We start from the raw sequence: 20,300 nt of genomic DNA on the forward strand, positions 1-20,300 counted from the left end.
TGGGATGGCCTAATTTATCAACAATTTGGCAAACAGATATGCCTGCAACATGGGCATCCTATCACGTTTCTTTCAAACTCCATCATTTCCCTTCTCGCAGCCATTTCACCTGGACATGGTTGCATTGCCTTTGGAGCATCGTGTTCTTACAATTTATACCGGCTACAAACAAGTAAATTACTACATGACACGATGCATCTTGCCCGTGACAGTGTCCGCTGTCTTCTTTCCAGGCAGCATATCTTATATCAATATGCTTTAATATAATCAGTTGATAAGATGTTTTGTTTAGGACTTTTCATTAATTACAGTGAAAAGCATATTCACTTTGGTTCCAACTGATTTTAACTATAAAGTGAGAGAATTAACTGTATCCAGATTTTAATTATAGATGAATTGGTTAATTTTATTTATATCTTTCTACACATGCATCAAATGCAATTACTTACATGCACCCCAAACAAGGCCACCACATTCAATACTTCGTACTAATTTTTCCATTTCTTTCATATCTGTTTCATCATCCCATGGTTTGACATCCAAAACTACACTTGATTTAGCTATGACTCCTGCTTCTAGATGTAAAAACAGGAAAAAAGATTACTTAATATCACTGAGATGGTGTTATGACAATATAAAAAAATGTAACTATGAATGATTAGTCATAGGGCATTTTTTAAATATTATGCTCAATTTAAAAACTTAGATCCTGAATGGAGAACTTTATAAGCAAATTCTTTATTCAGCATTTAACATACCAAATATTACTAATTAAGGAGATACCTGCACATCAGCACATAGTTATGAAAATTTCCTTGTGTCGTGATAATATGTATTCTATATGTGTTATATACTGAAGTTTATTCCTGTATAACTGAATTCAGAAGTAGAGGATTTTGTGTTAGAATAGTGAGAATTGTGTAAGGAAATTGTTAAATTATTTGTAAATCCCATTAAGCTGTCTAGTACATTATGAAATTTCAAAACAGATAAGTAGTAATCCAGAATAATTGTATGTAATCTGTCTGAGTTGAGCATAGTGCCAGAGGCTGTACCTATGCTGAAAGTGATGTCAGAGCGACAACCTGGAATACGGTAACCTAACAGATTAGGGAGAGTGTGGGATCACCCAACTGTGAGGTTCGTGCGATAAAGGACACATCGAATAGAGGGCGCAAGAAAGGGTGAATAAAGGACGATGCATGCCATATTACGGGGCTTTTTCATTCTCTGGTTCCTGGATTCCAGCTTTGGGAGGTTTGTCGGGTGATTCATGAGAGAGCGGTGGATCGACTACAATGATGTCGAACAATGAGGCCTATTCCTGAGAATGCTTGAAGATTTCCAAGCGAAGCTGACCGTGATATGATGGCTTATGCAGAATTGAGCCTTCATAAAAAGTCTCATCGCAGAGAATGGAGGGAGTTTCCTGTGGAGCGGTAGAAAACACACCAAGGTTCGGAAGTGATTCAGGGACAGCATAGTGCATCACCAGCCGATAACCATACAGGAAGGTAACCCAAATATATATGTATTAGTGTCAAGACGATCAGAAAGGACCCGGTAATGTAAAGAATTTTATTCTATGTTAAAATCGCTTAGAAGAAAGAGAATTTTGTGTATACTGTAAGCTAAGGACACTTTCTAGAGAACTTTTAAGTGAGAATTTGATTGAATTAGTTAAACCCTATGGAACAAAGAAGAATTGTTGATAGGCAGTATTTTGAGTGAGAATGACTAGGCTTGACTAATAATGCGCAGGATTAATTTATTAATACTGCACATTAGTCAAGTATTTATTAATATTAATAAAAGTATAGAGTATTAATGAAATACTATATTAGTATAGAGTATTAATACTCTATATTAATGAATATAGAGTATTAATGAAAGTATTTATTAATACTTTCATTAATACTCTATCAATAGCCATCTTAATTAGAATTAAGATGGCTACTGATAGAGTATTAATGAAAGTTATTATGAAAATTATCTTTTCATAATTGAAAGATTTAGCTTACTTAACTTCATAGTCGTGATTTAGTACGAACCTTAACTTAGTGTGAGTTTTGTTCTATTGAATATTTGAATTTTCTTAACTGTAAATTTTTTGTGCTTTTCCAATAAATATGTTTCGTACCTTATACCCGAGTTTATGCCTGATTACAAATTCAAGCCACTACTTATGAAATAGAACCTTTTTGGCAGGAAGGAATTTAGATATTGAGATTCAGGTCACGACTGCTAACTGAATCTGCTCTGCGCTAGCGTAAGATTAATTATTGTGTGCATCCCTTCTGAATTTAGAATTGTTTCCCTGAACAAGAGTCTCTTCTGCTATAGGATATTGGCTGGTGCAGCATAAAAATAAATTTTGCCAGTATCCGAAAAGGAAATAGTACTGAATTAATATTTAAGAGGCACAACAGTAGATTAGATAGCGGGCTAATTAGAGATAGAATAAAGTATAATATAGAGAAAGCAACGACATAACACTATGCAAGCAATTCTAGAATCAAATCCAAGTCTCTCCAACCAAAGGGGACAGGGCACATTTGCATCATCCTTCAGACTATGCTGTGAAGCAGTCTGTAAAGTTTCATGTTATCATATCCTTTGTAGAAATTTAGATAGCTAATGTGCAAGTAAAGCTAAATTTGAGTTTAAGAGTTAGAATCTGCATCTCCAGAAGATAACACCATCTGTAAAAGCATTTAACTGACAGGATTCTAGAATTCTACTGAGGGAGGGAAAATCACCGTCTCTCTCACTCCGATCCGCCACCACTGGTAGAATATAAAAAAGATTATTTCATTTTCTGCAAAGTAGAATATTATAACATCTGTTATAATATGGTCTACGTTGAACTCATTTGAACTGACAGGGTGGTGATGACAACATATACCTGCACCACACACACAGGCAAACCAAAGTAACCAGTTCCTACAAACAGAGATCTAGTACATCAGGAAAGTACTGCCACCTAATAAGTATTATTAAATAATGACAGAAAAATTGAGTTTTAATAGGTCAGAAATTTGATACAACTATTAACCTAGGTTAACTGGTGGCTTTTTCTGGGTTAGATAAATATACATATAACAGCTCAAAACAAAACGAGCTTAGGTTACGAATCAATACATAACTGAAAGATAAAAATTATCAAATTCATAGGAAATACAAACACGTAGAGCATGGATGCTATCACTTGTTCAGTTATTGTTAAGCAAGTGCGTCCTATAATCGGCTGCAAAGTTAAACTCTGATGTGTTGAGAGATCTTACGAATGATTGCCAGATATCACAAAGGAGCATCCCTTGTTATCCGCTCACTAGGCACAGGGTGCCTAGTGAGCGGATATTTAATTCGTAAATATTTCATCCCAAGTATCTTGGGACATCATCAGTACAGTAGTTCAAACAATACCAGGAATAACATACAGTTAGGGTGCATGATTACAATCGAATCTCAATATGCATGCAGTAGCGTGTTATAGAAATAAATTAAATATAACAACAAAAAAAAATAAATAAAAAATAAATAATAATAATATATATATATATATATATATAAAGATTATTTTACACAATTTTCCCATACTTTAGGAATAGTAAGAACATCGTTGCGGTTTAAATTTGGTCTGTGTAGTAGGGTTTCAGCTCTTTATATAAACGTTCATATTTATATAAAGATCTGTGTAAAAGTTTCGACTCCTCCCAATGGATCCCATTGTCTGGATTTTCAACTCCTAGTTGGGAGAGACCAGATTTCTATGGTTTGAAAAGACGAATGTGGTCTTGATGGTCCAAGATGCATTTCTGAATAGACCTACCTGTCTCAAAGTAAGACACTTGCAGGAGCATGGATCTCATAAATGCCAGGTAACATCAGAGGTGAGAGTTTGTCCTTAGGAGGAGGTAACAAGTTATAGATTTAGTTGACAGGTTTGTAAGTAGCGGCAGAATTGTATTTCTTCATAATTTTTGAGAGACGTTCGGAGATGCCTTTAACGTAAGGTATAGGAATCCTATCAACTTCTTCTTGTCTGGGTTGATGTGTGGGAAGGTGACTGATGACTTTTTGAGTTGTTTTAAGATTATATCCATTTAGTATAGCTGTATTTTTGATTATTTCTAGTTCTTGGTTTAGAGAATCTTCAGAGGAGCAGAATTTGTGTGCTCTGGAAACTAGTGATTTAATGATATGTGTAAATCCAGAAAGGAGATACCCTGTGGGGATTCTTTTTCTAGCGTAAATGATGCCAGGGTGAAGGTGATTTATTTTATCTAGAAACAGTTGTAATTCCTGTTCGGGATGATCCCAGACTGCAAATATGCCGTCGACATATCGTAACCAAATTTTTGATTTGGGTTCAAAAGTGAATATTTTTCTTTCTTCAAGGTGTTCCAGAAACAGGTTTGCTAAGTTTGGTGATAAAGGAGATCCCATTGCTGTTCCTTCTTCTTGTGTGTCAGTCTGACCTTTCCAAGTGAAGTAACCAGATGTAATAACAAATTTGAATAATTCAACTATATCAGAAGGAAATTTTGAATTAATAATTCTACTGTTTCTTTGTGGGGAGTGTTCATGAAGAGGAAGACAATGTCGAAGCTAATTAACAAATCTGTTTTTAACAGTTGAATGTCTTATTTTCATGAAACTCTGTGGAATTTTTGATTGAAGAGGCTAAGTGGCCTATGTGAGGATGGAGAAGGTTAGATAAGAATCTTGATAACTTGCAAGTTGGACTGCTAAGAGAATCTATGACGGGTCTGAGAGAGGAACATTAATTTTATGAAGCTTAGGTAAGCCATAAATTCTGAGAGGTCTAGCATGGTATGCCTTGAGTTTTTTTTAATTGTTTCTTCAACTAAGGAGGAGGTTTCATCAAGTAACTTGTTTAATTTCCTGAGTTTACATTTGTAGGATCATAATCCATTTTGGCGCAAGTATTAGAATCTCGGAGTAATAAATTCATTTTTCGGTCATACGAATTGGTATCAAGAACCACAGTGTTATTCCCTTTGTCAGCTCTAGTAAAGATTATATTTTTTATTGCATTTTAAGGATGTAAGAGCTTTCAATTTTGATGGTGGGATATATTTAAGTCTGAAGGTTTGGCATCGTAGATTACTTTTGCTACCTCAAAATGAAGTCTGTTGGCTGTACTGGAAAGAGGGCAGATGTTTCTCTCTATGTTATGTATGAAATCTAGATATGCGAAACATTTACGTGAATTCACAAATTTATGATCTCTTGCTAGAACATTTAATTCGTCTGTTGTTAGTGGACGGTTAGATAAATTGACTATCCATTTTTCCATTGTTAATTTGTTAGTGATCTTTTTTGATCGATTCAGAAGATTTAAAATGTTTTTGACAAGTTATTTGAAACTCAGGGGCTACCCTGAGTGTCAAGTCTTCAAAATTCAAGGAGAATTGGCCTACCAGTCTGGAACACAGGGGTTGGGCGCCATAGACACCAGAGGCACTCCCTCCTTTTCAAGACTTGACACTCAGGGGTTACCCTGAGCGTCGAGTCTTCAAAATTCGAGTCATCAGAATTCAAGGAGAACCAGCCAACCAGTCTGGAACATGGGGGGGGGTTGGGTGCGGTAGGCGTCAGAGTCCTCCAAGTGCGTGTGTTTGTGTGTGTATATATATATATATATATTTTTTTTTTTACTTTTTCCCCAGTTATATTTAATTTACACCTATAACATGTTACTGCACGCATATTCAGATTCGATTGTAATCATGAAACCCTAACTGTATGTTATTCCTAGTATTGTTTGAACTACTGTACTGATGATGTTTCAAGATACTTGGGATGAAATATTTATGAATTAAATAGTCATTACTGTGGTTAGTACGTGTGTTTTTTAGTGATGAATTCACCACAGGTTCATCATTGACCAATTCCTGTCATGTGCCCTCAAGGGGTGTACAGGATATGATAGTACTACATGAAAAATTTACATCATTACTAACTTCCTATCTACAATTTTCCTCCAATTCACTCTGTTACTTGTCAAGATTCCAACATTATCAGATCTTATATTTCTATCGTCTAAGGCACTTTGTACAGTATCAATCCACCTATATCTTGGTCTTCCTATGGGTCGTTTTCCTGCAAACCTAGCAGAGAACACTTGTTTGCTGATCTTTCCTCGCTCATTCTGTTTAAGTGACCATACAACCTGAGATCAGCTTTGCTAACACATTCCCAGGTGCTGACAATGTCAAGTTCTTTCCTAATATAGGTAGCAAAAGAAAAGAGTGACAGAGTTAGAATGGTGAGTCTATTACTGCGGTATGACAGAGAGAAGTTTAGAAGGAGGGCCATAATCGCAAATGACATTATGCGCAGGTTATGCGGACGGTATGGTGTGGAATTCGTGGACGTGTGGAATGAGTTTGATGGGCGAAAGATGGATGGCCTGCATTTGAATGGACTTGGTGTGCAGAGACTGGAAAAAGTGTTGCTGAATGAAGTGAAAATGGATGTGCAGAACCAGGGAAACTAGAACTACCAAGGAGGGGGGGGGGGGGAGTGGATATCCAGACATCAGTGAGACAGTTGATTGTAAAAATGTATATAACGTACCTGAGCCCGCTCTAAGGACAAAAAATGGAAATGGGACATTTAGAATAACGCGTCAAGATAGGGGTGGGACAAAGGGAACACTGCAATTCATGTATACTAATGCCAGGAGTATTAGGAACAAGAAGGAAGAATTTTTGGCCTTGATTGGCATTAGTGAAACATGGCTGACGGAAGATGATATAGTTAGTGGGATAGAATGTGTAGGTTATAGTATGTTTAGGAGGGACAGAGAGAATAAAATTGGGGGAGGGGTGTTATTGATGATAGCTGAGGAGTGAAAGGAGCTCATTTGAGACTATTTGGTGTGAGATTGACACTGGCAGAATAAAATATACAGTTGGGTGCTGCTATAGACCAGGTGATGGAATAGATGGTGGAGATGGTATGCATAAACAAATTGATGAAATGAGTGGAAGGAGGGTAATTATTATGGGGGATTTCAACTATGGTAACATTGATTGGAAGGAGGAGAGGACACATGTGAGGAAGGAAATGGATTTTATTCAATTATTAAGGGATAACTATCTGAAACAGCATGTAATTGAAAATACTAGGGGTGTGAGAGTGCTTGACCTGGTAATTGCATCTCAAAATTTGACTATAATGAATATGACCATGTTGCCACCTATTGGTGAGAGTGATCATAAGGTCTTGACCTGGGAGGTGGCTAAAGGTGTGCAATTTGTGATTAAGACAGGGTATATGTGGAATTACCGTGCTGGCAACTATGACAAGCTTAGGAGATTGCTTGGATCAGTGCCATGGCATGTACAACTGCAAAGGCTGGACGTCGATAGAGCATGGGAAGTGGTCAAAGAGCATTTACAGGAGGTTATGGCTGATTGTATACCTAAGGTCCAAATAGTGAAATAAGTGGGGGTTAAATGGATGAATAACACCATTAAGCTTGAGCTGCAAAAAAAGAAACAACTATGGAGGGAATTTAAAGAAAGGGGTGACCTGCAGGCACACGAACGGTATAAATTGCAGGCCAAAAGGGTAACGAGTGTGGTAAAAACAGCAAAAGCCGATTATGAAAGGAAACTAGCTATGCAAGCAAAAGAGAATCCCAAACAGTTCTTTCAATATGCTGCAAGCAAGAAAAAAACTGTACATGGCAAAATGATTTTAAGGAATGACGATGGTAAAGAGTTCACTGAACCAGTCGATATAGTGGAGTTACTGATCGCGCACTTTGCAAAAGTATATCATTCAGGTGGTGACGTTGAAAAAATGAAGGAACCATTAGTTTATACGGGAATTGTGATGAAGGAAGTGGAGGTGAATAGTCTATTACAGAACCTTAATGTGAATACATCTGTGGGATTGGATGGTATACCGGCATGGGTCTTGCATGAAGCGGCTAAGGAATTATCAGTGCCCTTGACCATGTTGTTTAATCTGAGTCTCGGGTCTGGCTTAGTCCCGAAGGCGTGGAAAGAGGGGAAAATAGTTTCACTGCATAAAGGAGGATCCAAGACTATGGTTGCAAATTACCAAATGATCAGCATATTAGGAGTCGTTGTCAAGGGAAAAATACAGGAATGGATTGATGAAAATGAGATACTGTACAGAGGACAGCATGGCTCTGTGAAGGGTAGATCATGCCTCAGTAACTTGCTCAAGTTTTATAACAAGGTGACAGCTGAACTGGATATGGGAAATGGATTTACAGTGATACTGCTGGACCTGGTAAAGGCATTTGACAGGATACCACATGGAATTCTAATCCGTAAACTACAACATATGGGAATGGATATAGGGTTGGTGAGATGGATAGCTGGGTGGTTGATGGAGAGATATCAAAGAGTAGTTTATTCAGGAGTAGAGTCCAAAAGACGGCCTGTGACTAGTGGTGTGCCACAGGGTTCTGTTCTTGGACCACTGCTGTTTAATCTGTTCATTAACGATATAGGGAAGGGTCTAAGTGGGACAGTTCATTTGTTCGCTGATGATGCAAAGTTGGGTAGGGCGATAGTGAATGCAGAAGATGTCAAAGTCTTGCAAGATGACTTAGATCGATTGGAGTTCTGGACTAAGGAGAATGGATGTCAATTTAATGTAACAAAATGTAAGGTTATGCATTTCGGAATGAAAAGATTAGCAGCAGTATACCACATTGGTGGATAGGGAGATGAAGTTTAGGGGGCACATTGCGAAAGTAGCTAAATCAGCTCATCAACTCACTTGGTTGTTGAAAAATACCTTGATGAGCAGAGACAAGCAAGTTATTGTACCTCTGTACCGAGCCCTGATAAGACCTCATCTCGACTACTGTGCCCAGATTTGGTCACCTCGGTTCCTTCTTGATGGGGAGGAGGTGGAGAGGATCCAGAGGCGAGTGACTAAGATGATAACAGGTCTATGGAATGAATCATAGGAGAACAGGTTGAAGATTTGTGGGTTGCAGAAACTAGTTGATAGGCGGAAAAGGGGAGATATGATTGAGACATTCAAATTGCTAAAAGGATTCTATAGGATTAATTCAGAGGATATTTTTGAGGTCAGGACTGGTGGTGGGAGAACTAGGGGACACCCATGGAAGCTGGGCAAGAGCATGGTTAGCAGGGGTGTTAGAGCTGGGTTCTTTACTTTTAGAGTGGTAAATGAGTGGAATAAGCTGCCAGAGACTGTTGTGGGTGCTATGACAGTGAACGAGTTCAAGGCAAGGTATGATAGATACTGTGAGAATGTTGAACAGTTGTGTGAACATGATGTTTAGGGCCTCCCTCGATGAGTCTAAGGACTCCATGGAGTAGCCCATAGTAGTAATAATATCCTCATTTATAATATGATATTGCAATTGATGCCATCTGCTCATGCCTCTAATCTTTCTCAGGACTCTGATATCTGCAGTCTCTAGTCTTTGGTCAAGTGTTTTACTTCTGACCCTGCTCTCAGATCCATAAGTTAAAAGTCATTTGAACAGTGTCTTGTATACAGCTAACTTAGTGTTCCGACTAATTTCTCTCTTATTCCATATGAATTTATTCAATTGACTTCCTATCATACCAGCTTTGTTGATTCTGTTTGTCTATTTCCATATTTAATTTATCATCTTCACTAAACACCGTGACTAAGTAGCTGAAAAGTTTTACTTGTTCCACAGGTTCTCCGTTCACAACACAGTTGATATTTTCAACAATTCTACCTATTTTCATTGTCTTTGTCTTTTTATTGTTGACCTTCATACCACATCTATTACAACAGCTATTCAATTTAGTCAAGGAATCTTGCAAACTTGTGGTGGATTTATTTAGAAGTATAATATCGTCTGCACAGACCACACGGTTAGCCTAGTGGCTTTGCGCTTCGCAACCATATGCCTGGGGAAGGTGTGTCCCAGGTTTGATTCCCGTTGTAGACGTGAGGAATTTGAGGATCTTCCTCGGGCATAGCCAAGTTAGCCGGTCTTGGACGTGGTCAGTAGGGTTTTTTCCACCAGTTTATCTGGCGTTTTTCATCTCGCAAACAGGCAAACCGGCCGCGTGAACATACGCCTCTACAGTCAAAAATATTTCTCTCCCCCCCCCCCCAGCGGCAGACCAGGCGACGGGTCGGTTGGGAGTAGTACTAACAAGAAGTCGCATCTAAAAGTAACACGCGGACCCTGCATAGGAAGCGGGAATAACGCGTAGAAGAAGAAGAAGAAGAAGATAATATTGTCTGCATAAAGCAAAGAGCTGACATTAACATCTCCAATTCTGATATCATATTTCATACCACCTGTCTTCATAATGTGATCCATATAGATAATGAATAACAGAGGGGATAATGTACATCCTTGTCTCACACCAGATTAACGTTACATCATCTTCCTGTACTTTCTTCAATTCTAACTGCTGACTTACAACTCAAATAAAGACTGAGTATTGCTTGATATAATCAACCATCGACACCATATAACTGTAGCGTATTGCATAGCTTCTCTCTTGGCACCTTATCATATGCTATTTCCAGATCAACAAAACTTAAATATAGATCTTTGTTATATTCCCATTCTTTCTCAATTATTTGTCATAAAGTGAAGATCTGATCCTGACAGCCTCTATTTGGCCTCAATCCTGCTTTTTTTTCCACCAAGCTTTTCTTCCACAATTCTTCTCAGCCGTTTCTCAAGAATACTTGCATAAATCTTGCTAGGAACACTCAGTAGGGAAATACCTCTAATTCTCACATTCAGTTTTATTTCCCTTTTTATATGTGGGTACTATGAGAGCTCTACTCCAATCATCAGGAATTCGTCAACTGTGTCCAGGCCTTTTGAACTATGCAGTGCAGCCACTAGAAGACTTTTATACCACCATATTTTAGCATTTCTAGTCAAATATCTACTCCTGCTGCCTTTCCACATTTCTAGTCTTTGATGGCTTTTTCTACTTCAAGTATGGATACGTATTCCTGACTGTATGCCTGTTGAGTGTTTTTTTTTACCACTTTGCTATCACTGTTTGGTTTCATTTAGCAGTTTTTCGAAGTAATTATTCCATACTTCAAGGATATCTTTTCCTCCCGTCTTCATGTCACCTTTATCATCTCTAACTCCTTTTACAGCACTCTTTCCTCCATTCCTAAGCTTCTTCAACAACCTCCAGAATATCTTGCAACTTACTTGATATTTATTTTCTATGTTCTTGACAAAATCCTCCCATAACTTTTGTTTAGCTAGTTTTACACAGTGTTTAGCTTTCTTACATTTGTCTCTGTATTGTCTGAGAGCACAAGCTGACTTATTTGCCAGAAACTTTTGATATGCTTTCTTCTTTTACTTCACTGCCTCTTTAACTTCTCATGCCCACCATGGAGTTTTGATTTTTCTATCCTTGCAGATAACCTCACCACATGCCTCTCTGGCTGAATCAATCAGGGTTTTCTTCAAGGCTTGCCACTGAATCTACAAGATTTGGTTCCTGTTCTCAAACTCTTTCATTTTTCCTTCAATAAGCTTCGTGTATTTTAGTCTACAGTTCACATCTGAGAGCTGCTCAACTTTTATTTGTTTTAAAACTTTCTTACATGTCATTCTTTTCAACATGAAATTCAGTTTTATCCTGCTCAAGACTAAATAGTGATCACTTCCAATTTCAAATCCTCTGTATACCATGGTGCCCTGTACCAGGGAGAAAACATCACTATGAACAATAACATAGTCAATGAGATGTGAATTTGTGCACATTTTTATGTTGGAACATGGTGTTAGTAATAACCAGTCCATGTCCTGAGCAGAAATCTAACAGGTATTTGCCATTATTATTAGCTTTCTCTTTTCTCCACATTTTCCCAAAATATTTTTGTATGTCTGACAATCATTTCCTACTCTGCTATTTAGATCCCTAACAAGGACCAACTTTTCCTTTTTCATTGTGTAAGCTTGCTTTTTCTAAAACATCAAACAATTCCTCCACTTCTACCTTAGGAGAACATTCTGTGGGACCATAGGCACAAATAAGTCTCATTGTCCAATTCCCCATTCTGATATTTGCTCACATCACTCTACTTGAAATTGCCTGCTATTCAAGAAGATTAGACTCGTATTTAGTGTTGAATACTATGGCTACACCTTCTTTTCCTTGAATGTCATTGCTTGAATATAACATTTTGTATTTATTGTTCAGAAAGAGCTCACCAGTTTTTGTCTTTTTTTTGTTCCAGTCACCTCTATTATGTCGATCTGTACTTATCTAATTCCTCAGCTAGCTCCATTTCTTTGCCATTCAGGCTTCTTATGTTGATAGTAACAGTCTTTAACTCTGGTGATGTTGATTGCGGGTGTGCTTTCAGATTTGTTCAAGTAGACTTTTCGCTGTTCGCCCTGTTTCTCTGGCAAAAACAACGGGGGCCTTGTGTAACCTGGAAAGCGCAGCAGGCATGAAATTTTGTCATGTTGTACCATCATTTTGTATTTTGGTTTAACCAATAAGAATACAATTTCACCAGCTAAATCCCAAATTGCCAGCCCATCCTCATTTGTTCAGTATCCAGGTAGATACCCAACAGGGTGCACCATGAGAAGGTGAGGATTGGACAGTACGTCAGAAGCCCCGGTTGGTTCTCCGCATTCCTTTAAAGGCTATGTGGAGGTCTCCTCTCAGTTACACCCCACAGGTTTCGTTATTTAAAAAAAAAAAGAAAAAAAAGTAGTCATCTATGTGTGGCATAGTATTTTTATGCCATTCAATGTTGTGGTTAGTGTTGGAAAAATGGTAAGCTAAACCAGAACTGTTCTCTCTGTTGTTGTTTACGTCTTCAATGTGATCCTGTCTTATTTCTAGACTTCTAGAAATTCGTATGATGTAATTCAGAACAAGAATTACATCATACGTAAGAACAAGGAATGTTGTAAATTTCAGGGTGTGCCAGCAAAATGAATGGAAATAGAAGTCTTCTGATGAGTTTTCTGGATTTGCAGTGGAGAGGGTTGGAGAAAAGTATTCTTTTTATTTATTTTTTTTTGGATGTTCATTGTTTGTTAATGTTTGAAGAATAAAAATATAATTCACCTGTTAATATACTGTCATCTCTTGTGATAGAGGTTGCCCTGTTCATCAGCATATGTATAATGCTTAATGTTTGTGAAATATGGTGTTATGAGGCGAAATGCAGGTAATGGCCTGTGTGAGTTGGTTTGGGTACACATTAAGACCAATGATGTCGTCTGTTTGTTTTTAATTAATGTCCAAAAAAGGTAATTTCCCTTAATTTTCAAGCTCCAAGATGAACTTGATCTTATGGTGAAATGAGTCTATGGAAGTTAGAAAATCATACAGTTCTGCCTCACTATGTTTCCATATTATAAATATGTCGTCAACATATCTCCACCACACTGACAGTTTAGGATCCATATGTAATGACATGTCATTTTCGAACTTTTCCATGAATAAGTCCACACATGGAGGAGAGACTTCCCATTGCAAGGTCTAAAAGTTGTTTGTAGATCTTTTCATTTCACTTGAAAAAATTTGAATTGAGGCAATGTTTATAAATTTGGGAGATGTCTTGAGGAAACAGATTGTGTATGAGTCATAACTTCATTCACTGGGACATTCGTAAATAACAACACATCTAAACTTGCTAGAATGTCTGTTCCTGATATGGAGATATTTCTTAGCTTTTCAATAAAGTGTCGTGTATTTTTTATATATGCATCTGCATTTCTAATGTGTGCTTTTAGAAGACGTGCGAGGTTTGCGTTATTATTATATGGCACCTTCATGGAGTCCAAAGACTAATCGCAGGAGATCCAATCTATCCACATAATCTATCATACCTCTCCTTGAACCCATTAACAGACAAAAGACTCACTCTGGCAACTCATTCACAACTCTCCAAATGTAGTCACAACCCTACTAACCACATCTTTATTCTTATTCAACTTCCAGAGTTGGCCCCTTGTTCTGGTCTCTCCAACATAGTGCTAAAACATTTCCCCTGCATCTATCCTATAAAACCCAGAGGCGGCTCTACTGACGGTGCAAGACATGCATTTGCACGGGGTGGCAAAGTTGGCATTAACTTTGCCGCCCCAAAGTTTATGCATGGGGAGACTATACGAAAAATAAGGGAAAAGGGGCAGCAAAATATGCTACTGCACAGGGTGGCCCTGATAAAACTCCCTTAAGCAACTTAAATGTCTATCATATCCCCTCTTTTTCTCCTATCAACTAACTTCTACAATCAACACCCCTCAATCTAATCTCATAGGAACATTCTATAGCCAAACTCACAACTGAATCCTCTCCACTACTTCCACATCACCAAGAAACCCAGGGGACCAGACTTGAGCAGAGTAATCCAGATGTGTTTATATCAAAGCCTTATAAAGAGGAACAACACTTCCTTATCTCTACTTGTTAATATGTTCTTCAATAGCAAGTAATCTTATGTGCTACTTTAGCAACCTTAGCAATATGTCCTCTAAACTTTAACAATGTCTTCTTCTTTCACTCTGCCTTATCCCATGTTAAACAGGTCGGCACACCAATCTTTAACCTTCCTCTTCCAAGTTCTCCGGTCCAGGGCATCCTTCGGACTCCATCCTTTCTCCCTAAGATCCTCTGTCATCTTAACCCTCCACCTGAGCTTGGGCCTGCCTCTTTTCCTCCTTCCCTCCAACTCCATATACTCCACTCGTTTACCAACATACTCCTCACCCTTCCTCTCAACATGTCCAAACCACCTCAGCCTACTTTCTTGTATCTTCTTGCCAATTGGTCCCACCTTAACCGTCCCTCTGATGTAGTCATTCCTTATCCTGTCCTTTGTCACTCCACTCATCCATCTCAACATCCACATCTCCGCTACCTCCATCTTCCTCTCCTGTGCCTTGGTTATAGGCCACGTCTCTGCACCATGGAGCATCGCCAGCCTCACCACCATCTTATAGAGCTTTCCTTTCCTCTTACAACTCACTCTCTTGTCGCACAGGACCCCGCTCATCTTCCTCCAATTCATCCAACCGCATGTTATTCGGTGCTGTATTTCCTCATCCAGGTCACCATTCCTCTTGACAACCGACCCAAGGTACTTGAATTTCTTCCCTGAAATTAGCCTTTCACCCTGGAGTATGACGATATCCTCGTCACTCCCTGTTGACGTATATTCAGTCTTCACCCAGTTAATTCTCATGCTGCTCTCCTCCAATGCCTTTCTCCACTCTTCCAGGGTATTTTCAAGCTTCTCTCGGGATGATTCGCATAGAACAATGTCATCGGCAAACAGCATGCTCCATGGTGCCTCCTTCTTGACATCCTCCACTAGTACGTCCATGACCAGGTCAAAGAGGTAGGGGTTCAGAGCTGACCCTTGGTGTAACCCTAAGACAATAGGGAACCCTTCTGTCATGCCGACACTAGACCTGACCTGAGTTTCTGTTCCCTCATACATCTCCTTCACCAACCTCACGTACTTCTCCGACATCCCCTTCTTCCTCATACACCTCCATACCTCCTGCCTGGCCACTCTGTCGTATGCCTTTTCCAGATCTATAAACACCATGTGCAGATCCACTTGCATCTCTCTTTATTTCTCCACCAATCGCCTTAGCGCAAATACTGCATCCGTTGTTCCTCTTCCTAACATAAATCCAAACTGCTCCTCACCAATTTTCGTTTCTTGCCGTAACCTTGCTTCAATTACTCTTTCCCATATTTTTAATGTGTGTGTGACATTAGCTTGATTCCTCTATAGTTGCCACAGTCTTGAACATCTCCTCTTCCTTTGTAGATTGGGATGAGAATATTTTTCCTCCATTCCTCTGGTATCTTTTCCTGTTGGGCTATTTTACATATCAGATCCCATAACATATCCACACCCTCACTGCCCAAACTTTTCCATACTTCCCCAGGTATCTGGTCTGCTCCCACAGCCTTTCCATTCTTCATTTTTCTCAGTACCCAAACCACTTCCTCTCTACTTATGTTTTGCACCGGTCTCTCATTTACCTCTCCATCCTCGCACCTCTCTCTTGGATTCTCCTCATTTAGTAGTTTTCGGAAATATTCTTTCCATCTTCCTCTGATTTTGTCCTCGTCTTGTAATACCACTCCTGAGGCATCCTTTATCTGCTTGACTGATGTCTTGCAAGGCTTTATCTCTGGCTTTCGCTCCATCGTTTCTCTCCAGTTCTTCATAAACCTCATCAACTGTCCTCGCTTTCGCCCTTGCCACAGCTCTCTTTGCATTTTTCTTTGCTAATCTATATGTCTCCTTGTCGGCTCTAGTTCCAGTCATGTCCCATTTTTTCTTTGCCTCTTTCTTTTCCTTGATTTCCAACTGCACCTCCTCATTCCACCACCATGCCTCCTTATCCTCAAGGTGGTCCCTTTCCTGATGTTATACCAAGCACCTCTTCTCCAATTTTTCTAATATTCCGACTATTAACGTCCCACCATTCTTCCACATCTTCTGGTAACTTCATTTCTTTCAATACCTCTTCTTTAAACTTATTCCTTGGTCCTTCCTCTTCCAATTTCCACCACTTTATTCTCCTCTGTACCCACTACTTCCGTCTATTCTTCTTTTATATCACAGTCTACCACAACCAACATGTGCTGTGCTACTACACTTTCTCCATTAATCACTTTAACTCTCTGTCTACCACCACTAAATCTCTAGCTTCATCTATTTACTGGAGTAAAGTGTCATCCATGTGACAAATTTTTCTACATTAAACTGACACCCATTATCTTTTGCCCATACTGACAGCCTATTTAAATCGTCCTGCAAGCTCTCTTGCCTTAACTATTACTCTACCCAATTTTGCATCATCAGCATTATAAATACAAATTAAACAGCAATGGTCCCAGCACTGAACCTTGAGGCACACCACTAGTCTCCGATGTTCACCTCAATTCTGCTGCTCCATATACTACTTTTGATCTTGATTTGTTCAGCAGCCACCCTCTTATCTACTTAACCAGTGTCATATCCATCCCTATTTGTTCTAATTTGTGTAACAGAGTTCCATTTGGTATTCTGTCAAATGCCTTTGCAAAAACTGGCAAAATTATTGTAGCCATTTCCTTTATCCAACTCAGCTCTTATTCTATTATAAAAAGCTAGTAAATTATTAAGGCATGAAAGATCCTTTGTTGATGGCTGACTTTAACCTAAACCAACCCTTTTGAGATGGGTAAAGTATAGGCTTTCTTCCTGGTAGGTGGAAAGATGTCAGGTAAGAATAACTGTTTGTATAGAAAATACTGGATGGATGTTAATGCAAGATTACAGTTGGGACTGGCAAAATATTTGAACCAACAGATATATTTGTATTCAGGCTACTGAAGAGTTTCTGGTGAAAAGTCAGAGGAGACAAGTAGTGAACTCTTTGCTATGCTGGGGACTGATTTTCCTTGTTCATATATAATTTTTGCAAGTAGAGGGTGAACAGTTCAGTCTCCTGTGATGTATATGGTCTTAGAAACAACACATTTAGGTGAACGATATAACTTTAGCATAATTTTAGCCTGGTTTGGTTTTGATTGGGTGTGACATGTTTGCATTTAGAAGTTATTTAGTTTGAAGCACTTTTTCAGAATAACAGTTAATGTGAGAAAAAAATGGCAATAAGAACTAGGTCATTTAGACATGCTTCTAGTAGCAAGGCTTATACGTTGGTCATACATAACTGGTAATTAGTTTACGGAATTAACAATGCATATAAAGTATATTAATTAAAGGTAACTTCAGTGAACTTCATTAAAGTTACCTTTAATTAATATACTTTATATATGCGTTGTTAATTCCGTAAACTAATTACCAATTATCTAGACATGCCACGAAAATCATGTTGAATGATGTGGATTTTACCAATATGTATGTTTGGGTGAATGTGGCAGACGTTTGTTGGGAGATTAATCAAGAGAAGTGAGAGAGTAAGGGTCTGTAGAAACTGTGATATGCAAATGATTGTGGCAATTTGAATATAAGTCAGGAACCAGCAGTGAAGAATGCCAGACGAGGTGAAAGGCAGTGGTGGATTTAAGACTAAGAATGATAGCCAGAAGAGTGAGCATATGAATATGTGTGGAGAATGTGACTGTGAATATGGAAATCATTAAAAAGGGAAAGCCACATAATTGTGGAAGTAAGAGCTGGAATCTGGAAGTCAGTCACACTTCCGTCACTACAAAAGCTATACCATGGCAACATGATCTTGGCATCAGTCTTCACCAACTTTTGTATATGTTATTATATTATTAGTTTCCTCCCATGATGAGTCCATTGACTCATCACAGGAAGGTCTATGCCCTCTTATGCAATGCATTCCACTCACCAGTCGATCTCTATGCAAAAAAAAAATGTTTTTCACTCTCCTCTTCACACCCTCCTTATACAGCTTCTAGTTTTACCCTTCCTCCCTCTATTTTATGAAAAATCTCTTCTATGTTAATCTGGTAACAACCCCTCACCCTTCTATGGACCCTCTCTAATACATCCTGTTTGCTTCTGCACGTCAATGATGTCCACCTCATTATTATCATAATCTGTTGGAATGTTTTTACAATTTTAGCAGTGTGACCCCTAAACACATCAAGTCTCCTTCCACAACCACTCCCAGATCTCTCATCTTTAAAATTTCTCCACTAATTGTAAATTTGCAACATTAAACTGACAGCTCTACTCATTTGCCTACCTACCTACAAGACTACAACGTTTTCCAGCAAAACTCAGTCCTGTTTGTTTTCTCACAAGAAAGAGCTTACATCTCTATCCTAACTTTTGGTAAATACCCTGATATCCAAACACAATCAGATTTCCCTTCTTGAACTGATATATGCTTCCACCTTTCCCTGCAAAAACAGTTTTTTTGGCAGCTACAGAAGCTATGGTTGCATAGCTTCTACAGGCATCAAAAAACTCAGGGGGAGGTCTATACTTTTCCACTGAAGGCATACTTCACAGCTTTAGAGCAGCTAACTCTGTAGGCTATATATTTTGGGTGGTGCACCAAAATTTTCCCTTAGATTGCTATATACTTTCCAGAAGAGAGTGACCCAGTTATTTAATGATTGCGCTCTTTCTCTCTTGCAGTCTTGACTTTGGAGATTGTAAAACATGAGGAGTATTCTGTCAAAAAAGGATATATGGGATATATGTGTAACTTCAAGACAGGTGATTACGACAAGCTCTGGAAGACGCTTACATCTGTGCTATGGCATAAAACACAGCAGGGTAATGTTGTTAATGGTGCATGGGATATAGTTAAGAGTCATCTAGAGGAAGCAATAATAAATTGCACACCTAAGGTAAGGAGGGCCATCCATCTAACCAGATGGGAGTTAGATGGATGAGTAATATCATTAAGCATGAGCTGCAGAAGAAGAAAATGCTGTAGCTGATATATAAAGAGAAAGGTGACCAGCAGACTCATGAACAGTACAAGGCTCAGGCAAGGAAGTCAAAATGAGATTATGAGAAGAAGCTAACCAAGTAGGCCAAGGGGAATCCTAAAGAATTTTCATTATGTCGCAAATAAGAGGAATAATGACTATGGAAGATTAACCTTAATGAGTGATGATGGTCAAAAGGAGACAGAAGCAGATAAAATAGTTGGGTTAATGAGTGACCGCTTTGTAAGGGTATATCATGCTAGTGAGATTACTGCTTTAACCTATGTGGCAGACACTAATATGAGAACAGAGGTGAATTGGAGCTTCTTAGGATATTGCAGAATTTCACTGTAAATATAACTGTGGAATTAGCTGGGATATCAGTTAGGGTTTTGTGAGAACGTGCAAGGGTACTGGCAATGCTTTTTGTCTTTAAGTCTCCACTCTGGTAGAGTTCCAAGGGAGTAGAAAGAAGGCAAAATAATCCCCTTGCATAAGGAATGGTCTAAGACTGCATTAGCAAAGTATAGACTAATCAGTATATCAGGCATGGTGATAAAAGTACTGAAAAAATTGGTCAAAAAGAGAATTCAAGAATGGGTTGATAAAAATATGATCCTCTATGAGGGTCAACATGACTTTGTGAACATGCTCCTATAAAGTAATCTTCTCTCAGCTATGGTAAATCCTATTCTTAGTTCATTCAACAATACATTCCTCTTCTTAATTTGAGCCTTACAAATGTTCACATTTCAAGATCTTTCATAACCAGCGTCTTAACAATGACCTCCATCATCCTTCACTGATATCAGAATAATCTAGTGAATTTCAACCCGTCTCCTCAAACAAATTTTGTATTTTTCA

General features: G+C 38.5%; 1 protein-coding gene across 2 annotated transcripts in view; it reads right to left on the minus strand.

Moving 5' to 3' along the window:
• Nucleotides 1-20,300, minus strand: part of eEF1beta (elongation factor 1-beta) — a 150,902-nt gene that overhangs the window by 29,220 nt on the left and 101,382 nt on the right. For both annotated transcript variants that reach the window (XM_090402288.1, XM_090402289.1), the window contains one exon: nt 450-575. In XM_090402288.1, the coding sequence (XP_090258414.1) occupies nt 450-575 (126 nt within the window). The remainder of the gene's footprint in view (nt 1-449; nt 576-20,300) is intronic.

This window comes from Typopeltis vanoorti, chromosome 13 (genome assembly GCF_054136105.1).
Source record: "Typopeltis vanoorti isolate ZY-2024b chromosome 13, IOZ_Tvanoo_1.0, whole genome shotgun sequence".
NCBI lineage: Eukaryota > Metazoa > Arthropoda > Arachnida > Uropygi > Thelyphonidae > Typopeltis > Typopeltis vanoorti.